Source organism: Odontesthes bonariensis, chromosome 1 (genome assembly GCF_027942865.1).
Source record: "Odontesthes bonariensis isolate fOdoBon6 chromosome 1, fOdoBon6.hap1, whole genome shotgun sequence".
NCBI classification, from domain to species: domain Eukaryota; kingdom Metazoa; phylum Chordata; class Actinopteri; order Atheriniformes; family Atherinopsidae; genus Odontesthes; species Odontesthes bonariensis.
This window is the reverse complement of record NC_134506.1, coordinates 41,017,591-41,038,158: the sequence shown is the minus strand read 5'-3', so window position 1 is coordinate 41,038,158 and position 20,568 is coordinate 41,017,591. Positions and strand designations below refer to the sequence as shown.

The window sequence follows — 20,568 nt, the reverse complement described above, 5'->3', positions numbered from 1 at the left end:
TGAATGCATCACATTCACACAGTTACAGCAAACACCAAATGAATTAAATAAAGATAAACTAGCAGGTAACATCACCGTTACAGGTGCCCCTCGGTCTCTGTGTGAAGCTCACGGAGCTAACCAGCGCTACTTCCTGTTTTACTTGTTTCAACATAAAAGCACGTATTTCAAAATAAATTTGAAAAAAAACTCCTGCATTTACAGCCAAGTTGAATTGTCTTCTCAGCGTAGTAGTTCCAGTCTAAAATATCACTTTAAGGCAAAACACACAACTGATAGCAGCAAGTCATTCAAGGAAACAGACAGTGGAGCGAGGCTTCTACATAAAAACTACAGAAAGATGCTGATGTTAAAAGTGTGTTTGCACAACAAATGTTATGGTCCTTTCATTCATATGGCAGCACATTTAAAATAAAACTAAATGCTAAAAGCTATACACTACTTTTGAATTCATTTTTGGTTTTTGCGTACAAATGCGATTAATCGTGATTAATCAGGGAAATCATGTGATTAATTAGATAAAAATTTAATTTAAATTTAATCGTTGCAGAGCCCTACAAAGAAACAGAAGATTTGGACAGTTTGCTCTTACCACAGAGGCCTATGGTGGGTAGCTTGCTGCTGGAGCTATCGGTGTCGATCACCATCATACCGGTGCTGTGGTACCACTGCAGCTTCAGACCGCTCGGGCTGCGGATCAGATACATGTTGCCCGTGTCGTAGATCTCAAAGCCATACTTTTTGAAACGGGGCTTGGCGTACCGCGAGTTGACATAAAGCTGATTAAAAAACACAAAGCACAGATCATCAAAAAGAGTTTAAGAACTTCTATATTTAACAATCTCAAAGTAAGAAAAGGTCGAAGTTGCTTCTTACTCTCCTCTGCAGCCTGTTGATGATGACGTGGTTGGATCTGTGGGTGATGTTGAGCGACACCAGGCACAAGTTGGTGAAATTCCAGAGGAGCTTTAGGGAAAGATAGGAACATCATATTCACAAAGACAACCACATCGTAATCATTTAAAGGTTCAGAATTGGTGCCTTTCTGTCTCCCAAAAGATGCAGTCTGCTCTGATTGGTCAGCTGCTCGTTTCTTTGTTCTGGGCATTCGAAACCAGCCACGAGGCAGCCATGATACAAATGAGTTATGAGGTGATGTCTTCAAATTCAGGAAGAAACATCTGCACTGGAGCAGTTACTTCTTTATGAGACAATAACTCCCTGTGGTGTGCGTTTTGGTGGGTAGAGTAGCCAAAAATTGTACTCAAGTAAAAGTAAAAAGTAGTCATTCAAATAATTACTTTATAAGAGTACTCAATTACTTGAGTAAGAGTATAAAAGTACTTGAAAAAAACAGTCAGTTGGTGACATACATTATGCAGCATACTCAAGTACTGAGTAACTGTTGAGTAACGTCTGATTTATTTGTTAACACAAGCGTTCAATCAGACAGACAAAAATACTAAATAATCATTTTTAGGAAAATTAGAGTTCATCCAATCGATAAAATAAATTTAAATGAAGTTAATCAATTACAAAATAGCTTAAATTAAAATAATCCAGGTAACTTCAAGAACTTCAATAAAAAATAAAAGAGACTTAGGAAATGTTTAAAACATATGTAACCCATATGTAACCTAAAAAACAAACGTTCATCTATCCACGAAAAAAAAAAAAAACGAGTTTAGGAAACTTACCGCTACATGTTTCCTCAAGTTAGATGTTGAGTTTCTACTGAAATGTGCGTTTGTTTTGGTTGACACAGAAGACACATAATGTAGCTGCTGTTTCTCACTCTTTGTAAGGTAAACATGCTTTCAGTATGAGGCCTCGTCTGCGTCTTCATTTCCCACCGTTGATTCTGACATTTTTCATCTGTTTCTTTGTTTATTTGCTACGACTGCTAATGCTAAAGCTAACCCGTCCCGCCGCTGAGATTGAGTATGGTCACGTGACCAGACTGCACGGCTACGTTTGATTGGTGAAACACAGTCAGGTGGTAGAGCCTTTGGCGGAAGTCTCTCTCTCTGTCAGAATAAAACATTAAAATGAGGCGTACGCGGGGGGATAAAAATAATGAGGCGTAGAATACCAAAGAGGTAAGAAGAAAAGTAACTAGCTCATTGTAGCCTAATGTAGCGGAGTAAGAGGACAGTTTCTGCTGCACAAATCTACTCAAGTAAAAGTAAAAAGTATAGGGATTTAAAACTACTCTTTGAAGTATAATTTTTTCAAAAACATCCTCAAGTAAATGTAACTCGTTACTACCCACCTCTGGTTATGGACTACGTAACTGTTGACCTTTTTACACATAAAGAAGGTGAGGGAGCATAATTTGTCCTCTTTAAGTGAATCGGATACTCACGGGGGACTCCGAGTCAGCCGGACACTCCTGAACCAGGACACTAACGGTCTCGTTGGGCAGCTGCGTCACTATATAAGAGGCAGCTTTGTAGATGGCAACGCTGTTCCCATCAAACGTGATCACGTTCAGATCAGGAAACATCGAGCATCGACCTGAGAAACACAGGAAAGATAATATCTGTGAGAGAGCTTTAAGAAATTCTTCTGGTCATATTTAGGAAAGTAAGATTTTTTTTTAATTAATTTCAATAACTGAAACACGTTTCTGTATTTCCTTACATGGACAATCCCACTTTGGACAGCATTTGTCTCCATTAACCAGAACTGCAAAACCAAGCAGGCCACAGTTTGGAGGGGCAGCTGTGAAGGGGCAGCTCTGGGACTTGTTAAACAGGATAAGCTGGTTGTTGACACAGATGTACTTTGTGCATTCATCGATGATCTGAGCATAAGGAGGCTAGGTGACAACAAAACAAGAGACTGAGAAACCAAGAGTCACAGATCAAAGCGAGAGTTATAAGCAGGAAAGATGACAGAGCAGAACTGGTCTGGACAGTGGGAATGCACATCTTTAACATATGCAACACTTAAAGCTCTTTCTCTAGTTTTTTGGGGTTGAAATATGATATAAAGCCATATATAAAGGGGAATTCTACACTGATTCCACACATTAAAGGCCATAAACACAGAAACTAATAATAAAGTAATTATGGGACCTCTTAAATGAACTCACAGTGCACATCCTCACAGGTGATACAGTCATAGACGTCGTGGTCTCTGCCGTGAGGCTGGTTGTTTCCACCGGGGCTGATGGGGTGGTTGCACCTGGACTCGTATGACCGATTCCGTCCGTCTCAGTTGTTTGGATCATGGTGGCTGATGGTGGCGAAGTTGTAGTGGCAACTGGAACGCCGGGCTTCTGGGTGGAGGTGAGCACGCCAGGCGACTTGGAGACCGATGGTATGGCAGCCTCTTTAGTTGACAAGGCCTCTCCAGATGTGGTTGACTCTGTGGTGGGGGCGGCTGTCGTTGATGTGGGGACAGGTACCGAAGCGGTTAGACGGGGAGCTGTTGTGGTGGTTAGACGGGGAGCGGTTATGGTGGTTAGACGGGGAGCCATTGTGGTGGTTAGACCGGGAGCTGTTGTGGTGGTTAGACGGGTAGCCGTTGTGGTGGTTAGACCGGGAGCGGTTGTGGTGGTTAGACGGGGAGCGGTTGTGGTGGTTAGACGGGTAGCCGTTGTGGTGGTTAGACGGGGAGCTGTTGTGGTGGTTAGACCGGGAGCTGTCGTGGTGGTTAGACCGGGAGCGGTTGTGGTGGTTAGACCGGGAGCGGTTGTGGTGGTTAGACCGGGAGCCATTGTGGTGGTTAGATGGGGAGCGGTTGTGGTGGTTAGACGGGGAGCGGTTGTGTCGACAGGTTCAGTCGTGCTCGCTAATATTTCGACAGCTGTCGATGACTCCCCTGACGTGGTGGATGTGCTAGGAGTTGGTGCAATAGACGGTGCGCCAAGAGTGGTTGATCTTGTGGTTCCAGGTGAGGGTCTTGTTGCTATGGTAACCCTCTGAGTTACTGGCCTGATGGTTGACTTGTCAGTTGATGTGAATCTGGGTGTAACTCTGGCTGTCAGGGGAACCCTGGGCGTCGTCCTGAGGGTGGATGTCCGTGTAGTGTTGGTTGACGTCGCGACGGGCATAGCTCTTGACGTGGACACCAGGCGAGTGGTGACCTTGTCCTGGACCATGGTCACTCTTGGAGCCACAGAAGAAGTCGTGGTGTGGGGCGAGGAGACGGGCAGAGGTGATGGGGTTGTAGCTTTCGTTGAAACCTCCACTCTGCCCGTCGCCGGATGGGTCGTCTCTGTTATCGGTTGAATTACGACAGGTCTCAGCGCGGTGGTGACGTCAGCAGGTGGAGCTCTTGTGGGGCCCGTGGTAAAGTTGGTCTCAGGAGTTCCAGGCACAGGTGGAGGTGGGGATGTAAACAATTTCTCGGTTGTGGTGGCTCCACTTTCTGGAGTTAAAATTTCTGGGGTTGTAGTTTGAGAAGCGGCGACTGTTGCAGCGGTCGATGTCGCGGAGGTGAGCGTTGGTTTTGATGTGACTGGAAGTTGAGAGAGTTTGGTAGTTTTAGTCGAAGTGACGACATGGATTACAGTTTCAGTGGAGAACTCCGATAATCTCTCCATTGTGGGTCGGTAGACCGGGGTGGAGGAGGTCTCCCGATGGGGGGGACGCCATGGCTCGGAGGTCAGGGCAGTGGAGACAGGATGGGTGGAGCTCTCCGCTGGTACCAGTGGTATAGCAACAGTTTCTGTAGGAGGTTCGGTGGTGGACAGAGGACCTGTGGACACGGTGGTTACTTGAGGTCTTGACGTTGCCTTGCTGGTAGTCGTTCTCTCCGTTACTGGGACAGTTGCAGACCAGGATGTTCTTTCAGTGTAGACTGTGGAGGCAGGCAAAGCTGAAGTTGTGGCTTCTGTGATCCTCGGAGGTGGGGCAGTTGTAGAAACTAAAGGGATTCTGGGCACAGGAGATTCAGGAATGGTCACTTTCTCTGTTGTCGTATGCCAGTCTGTAACAGCTGAGGTAGAGGTAGAGGATAGTGCAGGTGTGGTGGGTGCAGCGCGGGAGATGGTTGTCGTAAGTAACTCAGAGACAGTTGCAGAAGTTGTCTGGTCGGTAGGCGTGGTGTGCAGAATCCTTTCTGATGTAGCAGATGGTGTTGTTTTACTGGTGGTGAAAGGTGTGACCGATGCTGTTGTCTTTGCTGAAGTGACTGATGGCAAAGATGCAGTCCTTGTTTCCTCGGGCGGTGAGGTTGGAACAGGTGAAGTTGTTGTGGAGCTCGTGCTTTGTACACCGGTCAGGATGAGAGGTGGTGTTGTAGGTGTTTTCGTGCTGGTGCCTGTGCCCACAGTGGCAGCTGTACTGGGAGCAGTGGTCCTGAGCGTTACTGTCGAAGTGTCTGAGACTGCAGCAGGAGCTGGACTGGAGGCTGTTGGGGTCGAAGCAGCCGTTACCGAACGTGCTGTGGTATCTGTGGCGTCTTCTTTTGGAAGCACCACAGTTGGAGTCGTGAATGCGGTTGTAGAAGTCGTAGAAGTTGTAGAAGTTGTAGAAGTTGTAGTCTGTGGTGCGGTGGTGGACGACTTTGGGGCTGTAGGGGTGGTGCTGAAGAGCGGCTGCAGGGATTCGGGCGGCTTGGTGGAGGTCAGCCAGAACAGAGCTGTGATGGCAAAGGGAGCGCTGCTGGTCCTGGATGTGGTGGGGCTGAATCGGCCGATGGTGGAGCTCAGTGGCGTGGTCGTCCATGCTGTTGGGCCTGTTGCAGTGGTGGGCGGAGTCTCAGTCACTCTGACAGGAGACAGTGGCTCCACCACCTCTGGGGGCTCTGTTGGGGTAGATGGAGGCTCTGCTGTTGTGGAAACTCCAGAAGTTGCTGAGGGAGAGGTGGGCACAAAGGGGGAGTGTGGGGTGGTGGTGGCTTTAACTGTGTGTAGGGGGGTGGAGGACGTGGAGGGGGAGAAGGTGATCTTGAGGGGAGTAGGGGAGGCAGATGTGCTTGTTGCGGAGGTAAAAGTGACAGGTGGAGTAGGTGGTGTTGCAGGCAGCACAGCAGCTGGGTCCTTAATACCTGAAAACAGCCAACGAAGAGTGTGTTGGAGAAGCACTGAGCTCAACAGGGAGAATATTTTACACTTTGCTTGGTATGATTCACATTAGCAGAAATGGTTTAAACACCACTGACACTCATTTGGGGTGTTTTAGTATCATCATATTAAGTTATTTGTCTTATAAGTTCTAACTAGTCTTTATAATCATGCTTTTAATTCAAACTTCCACACAATTAGAGGTCTAATAATCTGTTAATGGGACAGAATGTGTAAAACAATTAGTTATGAATACTAATACCTATTCTGACTGAGTGTCAAATGCTTATCAACGTGAGCAGTGAGAGGAAAAGGAATTAACAACATCCTCAATGATATGAGTGAAACTAACCCTTTGTTTTACAAAAAACTCTTTAATTAATGACACTACTTAGATAATTCATCTGAGGCTCATAATCAGTTTTTCTTTTGATTCATCTAACTAGTCTATAACCAAAATAATTAATTACTGGTTAAAAGTTAAGGATTTACAGAAATCTATTTCACTGTTTAACAGAAGAAAAAGTGTTCTCATCAAATTACTTAAAACAGACAGAAATTTAAATATTTTCAAGAAGTTATTCAGGATTAAGAATCTAAGATTGTATCTGCTTTTTTATTGACAAAATATATTCATTTCTGGTTCATAAACAAACTTAATGTTTATCTGAACCGCAGTTCTTATTTCAGGGAACAGGTATGGGAACAAGTAGGGATTTTAAAGACTAACACCACTGAAAACTTTATGATAAATAACATTTTGTTTGTTAGAAATTAGGGCTGGGCAACGATTAAAATTTTTAATCTAATTAATCACATGATTAATCACAATTAATCGCATTTATACGCAAAATCCAAAAATGAATCCAAAAGTAGTGTATAGCTTTTAGCATTTAGTTTTATTTTAAATGTGCTGCCATATGAATGAAAGTGCCATAACATTTGTTGTGCAAACACACTTTTAACATCAGCATCTTTCTGTAGTTTTTATGTAGAAGCCTCGCTCCACTGTCTGTTTCCTTGAATGACTTGCTGCTATCAGTTGTGTGTTTTGCCTTTAAGTGATATTTTAGACTGGAACTACTACGCTGAGAAGACAATTCAACTTGGCTGTGAATGCAGGAGTTTTTTTTATTTATTTATTTTGAAATACGTGCTTTTATGTTGAAACAAGTAAAACAGGAAGTAGCGCCGGTTAGCTCCGTGAGCTTCACACAGAGACCGAGGAGCACCTGTAACGGTGATGTTACCTGCTAGTTAATTTTTATTTTATCACTCCATGCTTCGTGGTGTTTTCTGTAACTGTGTGAATGTGATGCATTAAACAGACTTACAATAATAAAACCTGCGTTAATGCACGATAAAATATTTATCAGCGTTAAAATATTAACAAGTTAACGCGATAATAACGAGTTAACTCGCCCAGCCCTATTAGAAATATGTTTTTGTACATCAAACATGGATGAAATGCATTAAAAAATACTTACAGTCTTCAGCATGGACACACCGGCGGGTGACCTCATCCAGGACCATGTGGGGGGGGCAGACAGGAAGGCAGCCTTCCACTCTGTGCAGAAGAAAACTGCCGTGAAACTACGAAACCCACCAAAGACACTGAGCCCCAAGTTGCCTAGCGATGAACCCATCGGTGTGTGAATGTGTGCGAATGAGTAGAAAGCAGGTAGTTATAGATAAGCTAAGACGTGTTGCATGAGTGAGTGAACAGGTGAATGTGGCATGTAGTGTCGAAGCGCTTTGAGGGGTCAGCTAGACCAGAAAAGCGCTATACAAGTACAGCTTCAGAATTCTCCAGTTTGAAAGATTTCACAAACATAATTGATATTATTTACTGACGGTCTGCATTATCGTTACTTTGCGCTTCATTACTTCATCTTTTTGGTTTTATTTGGGTTCTGAGTTAGTTCGTGCCTTATCTTTACACTGTTTTTCATTTGTACCATCTGTTTAGTATTGATTTCTGCTCTGAGTTTGGATACTGATCAGTTAGTCCTGTTTTCTGTTCTGCACCACCAGGCAGTTTAAGATAGTTTTTGTGGAATTAAGTCTGTCTGCCTCCTAATTTTGAGTCTGCATTTAGGAACTTCACTACAATGAAAGTTAGATTAAACTTCATTTTCACTTTTAAAAAAAAATCTTTTTCAGGCACTGGAGGCTCCCTATTAGATAGTAGATACACAGGAAAGGGGGCATGAATACATGAATGAATGAACGCGTACTATTGCACTGTTGGCTCAGAGCTGCCGTGTTGTTGTTATCGGGGGCTATCGATGGGCTTTCTACTTTAATGTCTTAAATTCTGTGTCTGTACTCCTGTGTATTCATCTAAACCAGGGCCGACCGTGCTCCACTGTAGGTAACAAGACAATTTTGAACATTTCCACTGCAAAAATGCTAAATCTGTTTGAGGTCATGGAATAAAGCGGCTACAGCTGAGTCAGAGTTGGATTCAGTTTTAAAAGATGCACGCCTTTTATAGGATTAAGAACATGCATAACCAATCATGTGATTTCAATATAACATGCCAAAATGCACTGGAGAAAAGAAACATGGCTACAGCACCACTGATCAAGGGTAAAGAGCATTCATAGGAAAGATTCAAACTATTTTCACCTGTGTGCAGGCTTGAAATGTAAAACTTTCTGTAAACAGCAGAATTTGTGTTGAAATTGGATAAAAAAGTCAAAAGTCTCACTGTGGGATGGTGACGCAGGCCTCAGCTGACGGGTCGCTGCAGGTCTTAAAGCAGGGGCTGACGCAGGCGTCGTACCTCCACTGACACCGAGGACCAGGAGGGGTGTCTGGACCGGGGCCTGATCAAAAAGACAAGACGAAACACTTCAGTTTCTTCCTTTAAGATCAAATTAAAACAGGTTTGCTTTGGACAAAACTTAGGAACAAATCACAAAACGTCACACTGACAAAATAGCCTATAAGATTCAAAACTGTAAAACAAACACATCCGATGTAAAATATTCTCCTGATCTCAGAAATACGATAAACTACAACACAACAGGCATCTTAGATCTGACTCAATGCATCATAGCTGGGTAAGAGTTATGACTTATTATCATGACATTTATCATCATTTCTAGTGGTTTCAGTGCTTTTTTTTAAGTAAACTGATAGAAAAAGTTGAAGTTGTGATTTTTATTAGCAGCATTATTACATTATATCATCTACAGTTGCTTAAAATAGGCTTATGTGTGGTAGCAGCAAGTCCTAAATTAAATACCCATGTAGTATTTGTCAAATATGTAATGTCACTTAGATATGTCACATAAGAAAAGTACTGTATATTGCATTATTATTATTATTCTATACGAGTTAAAACAATCCACAAGTGTTTACGCAGTCCAGAGAAGAGATTAACTCGTGACTGGGCATCGTCTCTCGCTCTGAATGTGTTTGGCATTCACTGCTGTCAGCAAGAAACTCAATCTCTTGTCGGCTGCTATGTCTTTTCCATTAAGTAAAACAAATGCTGGTGTATTCTTAGCATTGGCGATTAGCCTGACTGCTCTGTGAGTGCAGAATGCAGGCAGAGGAATGACTAGTCAAGCGGACTGAAAATAGGAAAGACACTTTAATGGGAGGATGTAATAAGAGGGCTATGAGAACAGGTTAAAAACAGATGGGCATGCAGATTTGGATTAATACCAATGTATGAACCAGTGTATGTGGTAAGGTTAAATAGAACTTCCTAGAGAGCACTGGATTAACTTTTGAAGACTGATCTGAGACCCTCAAGATGGACGGTCTGCACCTACTTCCCCTGGACTGTGCACGTGTGGACAAAATTCAAGAATCGTGTCGTCTCAGCTTCAGTTATGTGACTTTTAGGGAGTGCTGTGTGAGGCGTCTGTGCTGCTGACCTGTCAGTTTGAACAGCGTGGCCTTGCGGAAACTGTCGGTGTGTCTGTATCTTAGTAGGTGGAGGCGGGGCGGAATGGCGTGCAGGAAGAAACCGGGTTTCGCGTGGGACTCGAGCGATTGGTAGCCCAGGATCCAGGTGTTCCTGTGGAGGACGAAGGTGGCTCTGTCCCAGAACGCCTCGCTGTCCTCCCACTTGGCCAGCCTCACCTGGCCGCTGGGGCTCGCATGCAGGAAGTAGTTTGGTCTGTCGGCTGCCTCGAAGGAAACTCGCGATGTGTCTGCAAAAGAAAAGAAAGGATTCCTCGGTTTGATGAGAGGAAGAAGAAGCGGGTGAGCATACAGAGATGGAGACACGGAGAAGTTCAACACCAAGAAGCCCCTCAGAGCCATGTTTATGTCCACCTGATGAAGCAGTATTTATTCTGCTTCCAGCTGTGATACGGTACCCTGCAGCTGTGTCGTTAATTGATAAAAATGCTCCAGTTTGATCCTCATCATTGGATTTATCAGAGTTTTCAGAGTGGCATTTCTGATCCCCTCAGATTCGTATCACTGCCTGCTGTGTAGACCGTGCAGACCGAAGTGCAGACCGAGCAGCAAACACCGTAACAGGCGCGGCTGTCGGCAGGCGGCAGCGAGCAGTGATACGAAGGGAGAGAAAATAGTGCCAAGGGATTGTGAGGTCTGACTTTTTCCTGGAGAACGATTTTGTGATGCAAATGTATTACTCTTTTGAACGCATATTGTGTTGAGAAGCAAAACGCTTTATTTTTTAAACCCCAGCCAACTAGCCGGACTACCTTCGTCAACACCAAAACGAGGCTGGAACTCAGCTCACAGGACGCAGCAGGGGGTAAGAAAATGTTCATAAATGATGTTGCTAATATGGGATGTCATACAGCTTCATGTCAAAAGAGGCGAACTATCCCTTTAACTCACCGTGGGGGCGAGCTCTGCTCAGGCCCGGCGTCATCATGAACTGTGAGAGGATCCCGGGGCCAGCGGTGGCGCTGATGTTGGCCCGCTGCAGGAACACGAAGCCACTGGACCTGCTGGCCGCCAGCAGGGTCGTCTGATCTCTGAAGGTGAAGAGCCTGAAGGGCCCCTTACCCAGAACTGCACACGGGAGACGCCATCAGTGCATCACAGGTGTTACAGAAAATAAGATATTCTTCATCTACCAGGTGAGTGTAGAAACAACGATACAGTTTTTACAACTTGAGAAACTTGCTTAAAGATTTGACTATCTCAAAAGTTAATTTCTGCTTCCAAGACTTAAGTGTCAGTGAGAATTGTAAAACAGGCTTTCTATCAAACATCTCTATACATTTTCAGAGTTTCACATGGTTAGCTGATCACGCATCTGAAATGCATCCAGGAATTAAGCTTCAACATGATGAGTGTTTGGTGACATCTGCAGCTACATTATTACACTGCCACATAATGATGGACAGCATCTGTGGTGCCCTGTGACCCTGCTGAATTCTGCACCGTCACTTTAACTTATTTATACCATCGTGCTGTCACTCTACTGCATCCTTACACCTTCTGCTCTGCTTATGTGTCTTACTCAGGCCTATGTACATATTATTCATACAACGATACTGTCTACATGCAGCTCTGAGTACATGGAATCTGCATTCTCCGCTCACTGTATGTGTACACCTCATATGTATGCACTCCCTTAACAATGTACATATAGTTACAATAGATATTTATTTACTATAAGATTTCCACTGCACTTTATGTAAATAATTCTGTGTACTGCACTTCTGATTAGATGCTAACTGCATTTCATTGGCTCTGTACCTAAACTCTGCACAATGACAACAACGTTGAATCTGAATCTGAATCATGACAGCTTTTTTCAGATAAAATCAAGCAATATTTCAATGAAAATTATGAAAGGACTCTTGATGAGACTGAAAAAATGCTGTGAATAATTATAGCATGTTATATTATTATTTATATTATTATTTCACTTTCGTCTCACTTCACTGGTCACTTTATATTTTTATATTTTATATTCTTAAACAGTTTTTTAAATTCTCAGATTGTTTTTAAAGTGTTTATTATTGTAAAACATTTGTATTGCTTTATTATGTCTGCTACTGGATGCTTGAATTTCCTTCATGATCAATAAAGTATCTATCTATCTATCTATCTATCTATCTATCTATCTATCTATCTATTAATTATAAATGTTCGAGTCTGCTACTGAAAAGCCTCTACTTTATCAACATTTTATATGTCTGTGGGGACAGACATAATACAACAGACAAAGTGCTAGACACATCATTTAGACATAGAAACTCTGCATTAGATGAACCATCAGCACATGTCAGTGTAGAATAGTGTGTGATGCAGGCTGCACTGCAGGTTAGTGGAGAAACTGTTGTACCTTTGTTGTAGAATTCACAATCATATGCTGCAGAGAGAAGAAAGACTTGTAAGTAACAGGGGGACTAACACAAGTGGTACCACAATAATATCGCAACATGGTTCACAAACAACACAAATAGGCAGCTCGTTTAAGAGGAATCTCAAACCAAAGAACCAAATCTGCGTGTTATTACACATTATTACATGTTAAGTACAGACAACACAGAAAAATAAGAGTGAGACTTTTTGTTTTTGTTGTTTCATGAAAAACATTTGATCATTTTGAATTTGATGGCAGCAGGTCAGTAACATGATTGGGTATAAAAAAAAGAGCACCTTAGAGAGTCAGAGTCTCAGAAGTGTTCCTTAATGTCCTTCTCTGTCGCTTATTGTTAGCTTTGGTGTTAGCTGTAATGTTATATCCTCATTTGTAAGTCGCTTTGGATAAAAGTGTCTGCTAAATGCATAAACATAAACTGAAAAAACACTTTGAATATTCCATCATCTACGGCAGTGTTTCTCAATTCCGGTCCTCAAGTACCACTGCCCTGCATGTTTTTCGATGTTTCCCTCCTCCAGCACACCTGATTCAAATGATCAACTCAGTGCAGTGGCCTGATCAGGAGCCATTCATTTCAACATGATATCATCAAAAGATTCAGAGAATCTGGGGACATTTCTGTTTGCAAGGGACACGACTGAAAATCAGTGTTGGATAAAGATGATAACAAAGACTGGTTTTCACTTACGGCAGAGAGACGGGGAGCGCCAGTCAACGGGAACGCCCTCGTGGCAGCAGCGCTGGGCGTACGCCGCCACGCTGGTACAGAAACACTCGCAGTCGCCTCCGCGGTTGCAGGCACACGTGTCTGCAAGGCAGTTCATGTAGAACCAGGTAACGTCCACCTGAGCACAAATAAAGACACCTTTCAGAATTTTTTTGGATCAAAATTTCACCGCCAGTGCATGGAGTTACAGAAAAACAACCGATGATGATCCTGTTTGGCAGAGATGGGACCAAGTCACACATGTGCAAGTCTCAAGTACGTCTCAAGTCTTAGCTTTCAAGTCTCAAGTGAGTCCCAAGTCATTTTTTCTTGGGCAAGTCAAGTTAAGCCCTGTAACAGGTCAAGTCAAGTCAAAGTCAAGTCACCTTATTATTGCAATTTTACCTGCAGAATCTGATCTTAATAAAGCGAAAAGACAAGATATAAGTAACTGTCAGTAAGCATCATTGGCCAATGTGTCCAACCTGTCCACCCCGTATCATATCAAGCTAACGTTAGCTAACTACCGACTAGGCTAACAGGATAATATTAGCTAATTTGACAAGCAGTTACTGGTCAGAATGGATCTTCAAATGACGAACAAAGTTTGAAGTTATGCTAGATGCTTAACACTCAAGTCATTCAAGTCATTCAAGTCATCGCGTCTCAAGTCAAGTCAAGTGCCGAGTCTTTAACTTCCAAGTCCGAGTCGAGTCTCAAGTCTTTTTTTTTTGGCAAGTCAAGTCACAAGTCATCAAAACAGCGACTCGAGTCGACTTGAGTCCAAGTCACAGTGACTTGAGTCCCCATCTCTGCTGTTTGGTTATTTCATGCCTACATCCCAGTAAAAAAAAGCTTGGGACAAAGGCCTGTTGCTGTTCTCTTACTCACCACTGGGTGGCAGGTCTGGAAGACTTCGCCAAGCAGGACGGCGCACTGACGCTTTGCAAAAGGCTCTCTGAGAGGACTGAGGCTGCAGGGGTCTCTGATGTCCGGACTGTTCACACACTGAAGGCCCACAAACAAAAGTAAGTTCTGTCATAACAAACCATGGACGATTAAAAAAGCATAATCCACAACTTACTGAAAAAGAAACTTGTTTCTAAAGTGACATAGTTGAAAATATAAACGATTATCAATCGGGTGTTGTTTGACTCACTTCTGTTGCCGTCCAGCTGTTTCCGAACTCCTGTGGCGTCGGGGAGTCAATGTTGTCAGGCGTCCGCATCTCGTTGACCGTCTTCAGGTCAAAGTTCCCACACAGCCCACTCAGCTTCCCCTGAACACACCACCGACAGCTCTCTTAAGCTCGATAGTTTTTCACATATTCATGCTGTTTTACCTTTAATGTCAAATTCTCAAGTGTCTGTTAATGGTGAAACAGTTTGGAACCAACAACCAAACAAACCTCAGTGTTTGTTGGCCTGATTCTGCTCTGTAAATGTGAAAGGATTGATGCCAATGCCATTTCATGCCTAACTGTAGTGCAGCTTCCAACCACCGGTGGCAGCACTGAGCAGCCCGTTCATGATTAAAAAAGTTAGAAACAAAAACATTTTAAGACTTGTTTAATATTTTATATTTAAGAGGGGAGCCGCTGAAAGCTGGGAGTTAGCATACTTGTAAAGTCTAATTATGTTTTCATCACCTTTATTCGGGATGGTAACAGTCACTTCTTTACCCCAACGCACCAGCATGAAAGTTTAAAAAGGTGTAGCCTACGTTACGTTATAGATGATAAAAATCTGGTTTACTCATGTACAATCTGTCTGGTAGAGGCCCTATGCTTTGATAAAGGTTCATATTTAGATTGATTCTTCCACTTCAGTGTGTTTCTGTTGTGTTTTCTCTAATATTCATCGCTGCCAAGTCATTCAGACAAGTCTCGCACTGAGGCTGCAACAGAGGCTGATATCATGGTGGTGGAGAAGCTGCAAGTTTTACGATGAAAATGTTTGTAAGTACTTATTTTATATATTTGTTTTAGTACTGACAAATAATTTGACATGCTTTAACGTACAGAGACAACATTCTTTGCTAACGTGAAGTCTAACCTCAGCAGTACCCCCAACATGATGTCCTGCAGCCTCTTTTCATGCTCTGCTTTATTTATAAGCTACTAAAGGGGAAAGAAGGTGGGGCTTTTTACAAAATTGTCCACTAAGAACCTTTATTTCTCAGCCTATGATGAAACAAAAACCCGAAAGCAAAATCATTTGAGCTTAAACTTTTAACTGTTTGCATAAAATATGGCCTTTAAGGGTGGTCGGTGGCGTAGTGGGTTGTGCAGGCGCCCCATGTACAGAGGCTGCAGTCAGGCCCGGTTCGAGTCCCAAATCGGACATTTACTGCATGTTAATCCCCCTCTCTCTGCCCCCTTCTTCCTGTCTCTCTCTTCAACTATCCTGTCAATTAAAGGCATAAAAAGCCCCCAAAAATATACCGTAAATAATAAAAAAAAAAATGATGGCCTTTGCCGTCGTGTTCATCAAGACTTTTAACAGGGCCTGAAAAAGAGATTCACCCACAAAATGGCATCCATCCTAAGTGGATATTAACCATGGTAGGCAGTTGGTTTAAACTGTATTTATCAACTTTTCTGCCATTTTTGTGTTTGCTGTCTGTCTGTAATGGGGCTGAAGCCCAAGTCTTACAAAGTGTGCTACTCCAAAGACGAGTTGAAAAACAGCATCGTACCTGCCAGCGAGGTCCAACCTGGACATGAATGGTCGTCTTACGGTCCCAGAGGACAGTGACGTCGTCATCCGGGAAATGGATCACTGTGAAGTATCCAGCCGGCCAGATGAACATCCGCTGCTTCCTGTCAATAATGCTGGATGGATTCTGCACAAGAACAAGAAGTACCTCAATTTCCTCTCATTTTCAGTGACTTACGGTGAACAGGTAGCTAACTAAATTAAAAAACGTGTATTTGTATGTATTTCCTGACTCTATATGACTTCAAAGCTAATGCAACAGACCTGAATCCCTTTTAAGCAAACTATAACACATGAAAAGTAGCTCCTACCGGCTTCCCAGTTTCATCATCAAACACAACGAAGGATCTTCGGATGTTTATCAGGAGCGATTTCCTGCAGATGACTCCGCTGTCAAAGCAGTCAACGTTCTCTGCCGTAACAGTGAGCATAACATCAGCGCTGCTCTGTGAAGGAGAGGAAACAGCCTCACTACAGATACCGCAACGGCTGGCACACACTTACAGTAAGTTAAAGAGTTTCGCACCTATCAAACACCACATTTCCAGCCCAAAATGTTCTCACTTCTTGCTGGTTTTGATTTGAAAATAAGCAGTTATATTGAATTCTCTTAAAGGACAAGACCGTTTTTTTTACATTGGGCCCTTGATTTCACATTATAACATGATGTTCTACTCACCCCTGCTTGTTGTTGGTCATTTGGAGCTGTTCCGAAGATATTCGAGAGGCGTCTGGCTGCTCTCTTGAGATATTCGGCCATGAAACGGTTTCCTATGGGCAAGCTTATACAGGCACAAACTATGCTGTTTATAATTTATTAATTACTGTACACTAGCACTGATAACGTGGAGGTGCGTCGCTTACTTAAAAAAATCCGGGTTACTGTAATTTTGATTTTTAGCCGAATTAATAAATAGGCAGCAGGTCTGTGGGCTGTCTGTGGCAGTAGCACGACGATGACGTCAGTAACACCCACTTTACGATAAAAAATCAAAATTACAGTAACCCGGATTTTTTTAAGTAAGCGACGCACCTCCACGTTATCAGTGCTAGTGTACAGTAATTAATAAATTATAAACAGCATAGTTTGTGCCTGTATAAGCTTGCCCATAGGAAACCGTTTCATGGCCGAATATCTCAAGAGAGCAGCCAGACGCCTCTCGAATATCTTCGGAACAGCTCCAAATGACCAACAACAAGCAGGGGTGAGTAGAACATCATGTTATAATGTGAAATCAAGGGCCCAATGTCAAAAAACGGTCTTGTCCTTTAAAATAGCCACCAACCAGATCTATTTATCACTATTCAGGGTGTCAGGTTTCATATGCATCAGGGCGATTTTAATCCTTATCTACACATCCCGGTGGGTCGATTCTCGGCTGGAGGCTTGTCTGTGTTTGGAGTTTGCATGTCCTCCCCGTGTTTATGTGGGTTCTCTCCAGGTATTCCTCCCACTGCCCAAAAACATGCATGTTAGCTTAAAGGGAAAGTTAGTTTTTTTTTTTTTTTTAAACCCGGACTTTATTTCTGGCATAAAATACATTCATCTGCTCACCGATAACAGTTTGGTGAAAGGGGATGACTTAATCGCAGCGCGCCGCTGCAGCACAGCTCATTGGATGTGAAACAGCATACTTCTCCTACTACTCCTACTAACTTCTTGAGTTAGTATGAGTTTTAGTAAGCGAGAAGTTCCCGGACGCATACTAGATTCGCCGAAATGTTGGGTATGCATCATGAGGTTACTACTCGTACTCAAACTACCCAAGATGCAACGTAACGTGACGTCACCGATCGTCATTTCCTGTCTAAACGGCAGTTTCAAGCTAGCTACAACGAGGGTAGGCTCACTTCCTGTTTTCAAAACAAAAGCACCAATTGTATCGTAATGGCTTTCCCTATGATAAAAGGCAACGGGTATTTTTTTTTTGTGAAAATAACTGGAAGTGCGTTGCTCACTGCTGATTTTTTTGTCAGGTTTTCAACACGTTGGGGATCTAAACGACTACTTTCTCACCTGAAAATGTTTCAAGTGTTGCTAAAGTTTACAGACTTTAGAGCTTAAGTGAAATCAGCTTCAGGCCGGCTGATTTCGGCTCGGGCAGGAGCGAAATGCATTGTGGGTAAACGCTCTGCATACTGTCTGATCGATGAGTATGCAGATTGGAAGTTTGTAGTATGCGGTTTCGAACACAGCCTATGAGTACGATGGAGTGAATGAGCTGTGCTGCAGCGGCACGCGTTGATGACGTCATCCCACCAGACGCATGTGTAGAAAGGCCCCGATAACAACAGGGAGGCCAGTCAACCACACGCTGTTGGAAGTGGTGCCATGAGGTCTGCCATCGTTCTGCTTAAATAACCATGAACCTCCCAGGAAAAGATCTCATATGTCTCTAAAATTACTTTCATACACACTTCTGACACTCTCTCCTTCCACAAACTTTCATATTCTATACATGTTTCGGCCTTTATTTGAGTCCTTGCACACTTTGCGTTGCTGGCATCAAACTTTGGATTTGTTTAAATATCCTTTGTTTAAAGTGAAGACACTAAAAATAATTTCTTTGGATTTTGTCACAGTTTGAAGATCTTGTTCCAATCTTTTCTGAAAATGGAATTTTGAATTTAAATCTCTCAAAAATCCCTGAACTATTGATATTGGATACATATTTAAAGTGTTTTCTGTTTTTTCTACACCAGGAACTGCTTTTGATAAATGGAGATATATAGGCCATGAAAACTTCCAGCACATTTCACAAAATTTGGACCCTAAAAGGATCCACGGGGAGCACAAAAATGAATAGTTATTGGATTAAAGTGCGCCACAGTTTTGGTTGTATTTACCACAATTATCAATGTCAGTACCTTCACGAGGTAAACTTTGCAAGCACCGATGTAGTCAAACAGCAGTCCATCAAACGTCCTGTAGTGGCGATCCCCGTAAGCCGTACACATGGAGGGACACGGACGAAACACACACTGGAACGACCCATGCTGGCAAACACTACAAAGACAGCAAAGCTTCAGTGATTCGGCATCAACTTGTTCCCACTTAGCGCGAGGACATTTTTTCCAGATCTAATGGGCTCCTTTTGTGGAGGGCCTCAGGTTTACTGCGGGCAGAGAGGTGCCAGTGGATTGTCAAAGGCAGAATCACTGCTCATTGCACCATTAGGCTGTCATCTACATCGTCTTCCCTGGCGATGGCTTGAAGAAGAAATGGAAGGATGGGAGAATGACTGAGATCACTGGGAGAGTGTTTCCTTTCACCGGCGATGAACAGTTTGAAGCAGGGGGAATCAAAGAGTCGTACAAGGGCTGGCTCTGTTTTCAAAGCCTTTTTTTCTGCCCTGTGATAGCAGAGAATTATGGATATCAGGTGGCGACTTTCGCTGCTGTGACCACCTCAGGACTCTAGGCTTTCAGGATAAATCTCACTTTAAAAAAAATTTGCAGTATTGTTGGAGATTTCTCTTCATTCTGACAGATGTTTTTTTTTTTTTGCAGATTATTGATGTAAATTTCTCATTGCAAAATGCTTTAAAACTCCTGGAAGAGGAAAGAAAAAAAAAAGAAAAGATCAAGTGAAAACACCAGAAACTTTATCTTAATTCAGAAATATTTGATCGGCGTTAACGCACCACTGATAGCAGGGTGAGGAGACTCTGTCACCAGGGAAATACTCTTTGCCTTTCCAAAGACAGGGGCAGGCTGCAGGTTCAAAGCACTCGTCTCCATGTTTCAGCAGACTGGGGGAAAAAAGGAAACAACAACATGAATCTCCTTCTTTTTTTTTTTTTTTTTTTTTTACAGAAAATGAAGCTTGGATGCTGTGCTTAGAGAGCAACAGATTGTTTCATATAAATGTGTTAAAGCTACTTTGGTCCAAAGAGAAAGAATTGTTTTACAGCCAAGACCCATGAGACGACAAGGGACAGAGGAGATTTAAAACAGAGGAATTACACCTTAGACATCACTACTCATGAGACACACACACACACACACACACACACACACACATTAGGTCTTGGGGGGTGGTAGCACTGAGTGGTAACTAGTGGGCGGGGCTCTTTGGGTATGTAGGCTGCCCGGAGGGCCGCACTCCCAGTTGTCCCAAGGTTGCCTGCCCCTCAATTTTAAATGGTCACTATTGTAAAAAAAAATAAAAAATTAAATAAATAAAATAAAACAGAGGAACTGCATGTAAGCGAGCCAACGCTGGGTCATCTGCCTGCAGACTATTCAGCACTATCAGCTACAGCAGGCACCGTGACAGCAGCAAGTAAAAATGCTACCAGACGATAAGATATATCACGATTTATAAGCAGAGATATGTGTTGTTTCAGAGGGGTTTAGGGATTGAATTCAAAATACTTTATTTATCCGTTGTGGGAAATTCTTTCGCCACAGCGCTCCGGAATCACAAAAATAAAAAATGACCCAGTTTGCAAACCCCCCCCCAAACAATTTACAAAATAAAATATAAACATAGAATAAAATAAGATCTAAAATAAAATTAAATTAAATGTCAGTTGAGCTGAATTATTGTACATGTAGTGAGGAGTTAGAGTTTGATGGCCACTGGCAGGAATGATTTCCTGTGGCGCTCTGTGGTGCAGCACGGTGTAATAAGTCTGTCACTTAAGGAGCTTCTTTGGCTGGCCAGCACATCTTCTCTCAGTCACCTTCAGCTGTGCAGAACGCTGCTGCCCGTCTTTTAACCAACACCAACAGACGTGTGCACATCACTCCTGTTCTTAACTCCCTCCATTGGCTTCTTGTCCTTTAG

General features: G+C 42.9%; 1 protein-coding gene across 1 annotated transcript in view; it reads right to left on the bottom strand.

The window, feature by feature from the left end:
- otog (otogelin) overlaps window positions 1-20,568 on the bottom strand; it is a 95,554-nt gene that overhangs the window by 23,253 nt on the left and 51,733 nt on the right. The window contains exons 22-38 of the mRNA XM_075469604.1: window positions 19,421-19,528; window positions 18,645-18,783; window positions 16,088-16,222; window positions 15,757-15,903; window positions 14,219-14,338; window positions 13,951-14,067; window positions 13,042-13,198; window positions 12,312-12,338; window positions 10,850-11,026; window positions 9,910-10,188; window positions 8,730-8,847; window positions 7,504-7,583; window positions 3,098-6,000; window positions 2,644-2,821; window positions 2,366-2,517; window positions 877-966; window positions 593-779 (exon numbers count right to left, since the gene is read on the bottom strand). Of these exons, the coding sequence (XP_075325719.1) occupies window positions 593-779; window positions 877-966; window positions 2,366-2,517; window positions 2,644-2,821; window positions 3,098-6,000; window positions 7,504-7,583; window positions 8,730-8,847; window positions 9,910-10,188; window positions 10,850-11,026; window positions 12,312-12,338; window positions 13,042-13,198; window positions 13,951-14,067; window positions 14,219-14,338; window positions 15,757-15,903; window positions 16,088-16,222; window positions 18,645-18,783; window positions 19,421-19,528 (5,114 nt within the window). The remainder of the gene's footprint in view (window positions 1-592; window positions 780-876; window positions 967-2,365; window positions 2,518-2,643; window positions 2,822-3,097; window positions 6,001-7,503; window positions 7,584-8,729; window positions 8,848-9,909; window positions 10,189-10,849; window positions 11,027-12,311; window positions 12,339-13,041; window positions 13,199-13,950; window positions 14,068-14,218; window positions 14,339-15,756; window positions 15,904-16,087; window positions 16,223-18,644; window positions 18,784-19,420; window positions 19,529-20,568) is intronic.